Source organism: Cyprinodon variegatus, unplaced genomic scaffold (assembly GCF_000732505.1).
Source record: "Cyprinodon variegatus isolate N-32 unplaced genomic scaffold, C_variegatus-1.0 Scaffold21, whole genome shotgun sequence".
NCBI lineage: Eukaryota > Metazoa > Chordata > Actinopteri > Cyprinodontiformes > Cyprinodontidae > Cyprinodon > Cyprinodon variegatus.
Window position 1 is genome coordinate 1,285,361 of NW_015150474.1, and position 5,080 is coordinate 1,290,440.

General features: G+C 36.6%; 1 protein-coding gene across 1 annotated transcript in view; it reads right to left on the minus strand.

Annotated features, from left to right (window-relative positions):
* The window catches only part of pdss2 (prenyl (decaprenyl) diphosphate synthase, subunit 2), a 46,018-nt gene extending 41,037 nt beyond the window's left edge, over window positions 1–4,981 (minus strand). The window contains exon 1 of the mRNA XM_015389973.1: window positions 4,515–4,981. Within this exon, the coding sequence (XP_015245459.1) occupies window positions 4,515–4,768 (254 nt within the window). The 5' untranslated portion in view covers window positions 4,769–4,981. The remainder of the gene's footprint in view (window positions 1–4,514) is intronic.
* Window positions 4,982–5,080: the final 99 nt, after the last annotated feature.

A 5,080-nucleotide genomic window follows, 5' to 3' on the forward strand; every position in this document is an offset into this window, starting at 1 on the left:
ATTATAATCAGCTGTGCTGAAGCAGAGAAACCTCTAAAACCTGCAGGACAGGGGGCCTTGAGGACCGAGTTTGGGGATGCCTGATCTAATTCATACCTAAAATACCCTTTAGATTACATTTTTGTACTTCTCAATACCTGGCGGGAACTAATAATGCAACAAAAACATATTGGATAAAGATACAGAATAGTAGCTCCATTTGTCCTATATGTCTCCAAACAGCAATGGGCATGGATTACAGAGGGAAAACAAACAATAACTATTGATTGTGTTGAATTGTTGTTTAGTCTGACAGAGACAGAGGTGAAAGGGGATACTATCAATAGATCTGCAGGTGGAGTCAAGAGCAGCCGTAGAAGTGACCCATATGACATAAGAAACCCAAAATGCAGTCAAACACTGCACTGGAACACTGAGGACAGTTATTCAGATAAATAACTGGGAAATGCAAGGCTGCATCTTTGGGGAAAGCGTGACTGTGGAAAATGCCCTAATAAGGATGTTGGGTGAAGAGGCTTTACATGAAAGAAAGACAAAGGGTTAAAATGCTAATTTATCAAAAGTTTCACTCCATAAATAAAGTAAAAAACTACATATTTCATTGGCTAAATGGAATAAAACTGAAATAGTTTAGGAAATATGACTCATCAATAGAATATTGTAAAAACAAAGAAAAAAAGGGTTTTCATAATAGAGATTTAAGGTTTCTGATGAAACTGATCATTCAGATAAATGTATTTCTATTATAATGGAATTTTTATGATAAGTTTGTTTGTTTCATATTTCCAAAAAAAAAAATAATAGACAAACTGAGAGCAGTTTTTTTCATTGCCATATTTTAAAAAAAAACCAGATGAATTATTATTATACATATTTTTTCAAATTTTGTTTTGAGTTCTGATATCAGTTCATGTCTATAAGCCTTGCAAACTGGCTAAATTTAACAATATAACAAAAACCAGCTGTTCTGCCTTACAAACTACTCTTCAAACCCAAATATGCCAAAAACAAAATCAGTATCAAATCAGGCCAAGAATAAAGTCATTATTACATTTACGAGTTGTATATGGATTAAAATGTTCACTCAAATATCAGTGTTATATACCAGGTGTGCACAATCTAAAGAAAGAAAAAACTAAAACGTCGATTAACATGGTTTAATTATATTTTGCCAGATTACTCTGATCACGTCTGATGGTGACGTCAGACAAGCAGCTTAACGAAGAAAAGGTAAAGCATTACATTTTCTCAGAAAAATCATAAAACAAGATTTGTATTAGAAATCTTTAGTGATTTAAGGATAAGTAAAAGGTAATTTTAGTACCATAATTACATTATTTATGGCGACCTGGATAAATATCTGCTTGCACGTGAACAACTGAGCTGATGCTACGGATCATGCTTCAGGTAAGGATTGAGCAGTGAAAATAATCCATGATCACTAGATGAGCACATGTATCCCAGAATGCTATGCTCTCCTTGCAAAGCCTCATGGGAATTGTTGTGGTGGAAAGAAAAAACAAAGATAGCGCAGGCACCTTGCGAGGAAGATAATTTTTCTATTTTTCAGCCACATAACTTTGACCAATGATTTATTCAGATGTGAAAATATTCTGGACGCTGTTGAGAAGAAAAATAAATTTAAGCAATTAAATAAACCCCTTAAACCAGCGGGCCCGATACCAGGCCCAGTTGACACCAGCTGACGTTTATCTATTTCTAGAAATGGCCAAAACACAGTCACATGGCGTTTTATCCACGTTCCTTTCAAATGAGGCTTTAAAATTTCTGAAACATGTTCTAAAATTATTTTTTCACAAGTACTTTTTGTTTTAAAGCTGTGTAAACAAAATTAGATTTTAAATTCCACCTGACTTGTGTGACTCTGCTGGTGTAATGCAAAAGCAGGTATTTATTTTTAGCCAAACCCCCTAATGGCCAGCATCATTGGAAACTAGAGGCTCAGACCTTTCCAAGAATGGATGGGAGGTAATTGTGCGACCGTCATGTATTACATAAGCTAACTCCTATTCTTTATTTAGTTTGGTTATTATTATTGTGTGTTCAGTGGTAAATTTCAATGAAACAACGGCTAAATCTTAGGAGCAAAGGCTTTGCCTTATGCAGAAGGTCTCCAATAATGTAAATCAGCATATTTGCCTGGCCAGATTCCCTTTTATGAGTGGAAAAATACATTTGGCCACTTTTGGCACTACTGCGCCAAATTCCCATTTCCATCTAGCACACTGCCCACTACAAACTTTCTGGAAGAAACAAGCTTCAACTTATTGAGTCAAATTTGCTTGAAATGTAGTACAGATGTGGTTCTATAAAGTCTGAGCGTTCATCCATAGTATCAAATTGGGTTTCATGGTGTTTTGCAGTGTTTATTTTGGAAAAAAAAATTGGTTAGGCTAAATATTTTTCATCTTTTCTTTATTTAATCACCAATAACCAGACATGGTGATATTTAAAACAGTGGTTCAACTTGAAAAATATTCCTCAATCCCTTTCTGTCATACAAATACAACATTTGTGTTTCCAATTAATAGTTTGGAAGCTGTACTTGTTTTAATTCACATATGTTATTTCAGGCTGAATTTGTTCCCAAGAACCTCAACGCTTATGGGTTAAAAATAAACCTCTCATATAATAAATAGATTGATTTAGACTTAAATAATTTAAATTTTTGCTAGCTAAAATGGAAACCAGTATGTATTCAAAGGAAACCCTTGATCTCCATTGAATACTTACGGTATCAGGGCTGTCAACTCTCACCCATTGGGAGGGAGACTCACCCATCTCAGTGTCTTCACATCCTCTCATTCCATATTCCTAACTTCTCAAACTAAAAAATGACAGACATTAAAACTCAACTCAGTCTAGTTTAATAATCTTCCCTTGGAATTTAGGAGTAATTAAACCAACACAAATATTTAAATTCTAAAAGCTGTCAGGTTTGCCTCTCAAACCCATAGGAGCTCCACAAAAAGAACCATTGCATTTTTTTTTTCAAAAGATCAGCCACCCAGGAAAAGACACCAACCACATTCAGAGAGGATGTGCAGAACAACTTAGTTATCCAGGATTCGTAGAGAAGAAACCACAGGGATGTTCTCATTTTATTATTACTTATCTTATTCCTTCATCTTTATTTTGGTGCATTGAATATGTTTAAAAACTTAACTTCATGGTCATGGTGAGTTTTTATTGAACCTACAGCCTCCTAGAAGGTCTGAATTGTTTAGCTGTTTTGTCAATAGTAAAAAAAAAAAAAAACAACAACAACTAATAAGATAATGACTTAAGATTTTTAATCCTTAGCCTATTACCAAATATTCATACACAGTGTATGAATATTTGATAATGACTTAAGATTTTTAATCCTTAGCCTATTACCAAATATTCATACACAGTGTAGTTTGCATAGGTATCGATTGCTCTGGTTCCTGTATCAGTGCCAGTAATCCAGTAATAGCTTATTAGTTCCCCATTGTTTCATTTACTTGAACTGCAGAGAATAATTAACAAAGTTGTAAAATTCTTAGTTTAAAGCTACAGTGTGTAACTTTTAGCGACATCTAGCTGTCAGACTGCAGACTGCAGCAACATGAACATCTCCCCCCCACCGCTTCTCCCCCCCAACAGTACGGCGAGCGTTACGGGACAAAATGTCTTCCACGACGTCTGCATCACCTACCTTCTCAAGGGATGAGGTTTGTTTACATAGATAATTTTACAGATAGTATTTCATTAGTCTGTGTAGGGTATAGATTTCATGTAGACTTAAGATAATAAATATACCCGTTATTTTTTCCACATCGTTGTGACATTTTGGCGATCTCGCAATCACTAGTTTGTTGGCTCTGCGCTGCCGTAGCGCAAAGATGTCTGCCTCCATGGCTGCGAGACCCGCTCCTATGTAATTATAAATAACGAATTCTAAGGCAACGCAAATATTAAGGTTAAGAGGCTGAGCTCGTAGATGATAATAAAATAACATAGTTATGTATAATATATTACATTTCTGACTGTATATCCCTGTAATTATTACACACTGTAGCTTTAAAGTATATTTAAGATGCAAGTATTTTAGTAGGGCCCATTCTGGTTTACTTCAATTCTCTTAAAATCACCAGAATGTAGAAAATAATGTATATTGTGAGAAAAATGTTCCACATTACTACAGACCACTTATTGTTACTAAGTAACATTTATTGTGCTATAAAAATACCACATTTTGTCACTTTGTTTCAGTTAAATCCTCTGAAAACCTCCAACCCATAGCTGCACCTGTCCTCATCTAACCCTGACAGTTTCCTGACCAAACTATTTCAAAATCTCACCTCAAGGTTTGGTGAAAAGTTGGCAGCCCTGCTTCAATGGAAAACCGTGAATACAGTAGTTGTCAATAGCCATTATCTTTTGGCATGTTAACGATCAGACCGACCCAGATCTATCCCAATGAAGAGCAGTGTGGTCTAGTTTTAAAGGTCTATAGGAGCTGATGTTACCTGGCGGTGTTGAGTAAGGGGTGCTGGGTCCCCACCAGCTTCCTGACATGCATGGCCACATTACTCAGCTCATCGCTGAGCAGGCAGCGCAGACTCATGAACGAGGTAGGATATCCCACGATCTTCTCCGCGTCCGACACCACTTTACTCCAAGTGGTGGAGGAATCCGAGCTGGAGAACAGGCTCAGACATCTCAGTCCACGGAAGGACACGGACCCCAAGCGGGTCAAACGCGACGCCGGAGCTGGAAACATGTTATTACAACCGTTTAAAGTGAAACCTTTTGACTAGCCTAGTTTATGAAAAACAGCTCCGGGCGTCTCTGCTACTTCTCATTTTAAAGCAGCCTACTGCAGTTCACACCCCGCTTTGAACAGCAACCAAACAGGAAAGAAAAACGCTACTAAAAAAGGTTTAATATCACTGTCAGTAGATCTGTTTCACAACACACTAACCCAGACAGGACGCCGCCATCTTTACGAACGTAACACCTGACGTCACGAAACGTAACATCCGCTAAGAAGACTTCCGGTTAAAAACAAAATTATAAAAATTATATTATATAT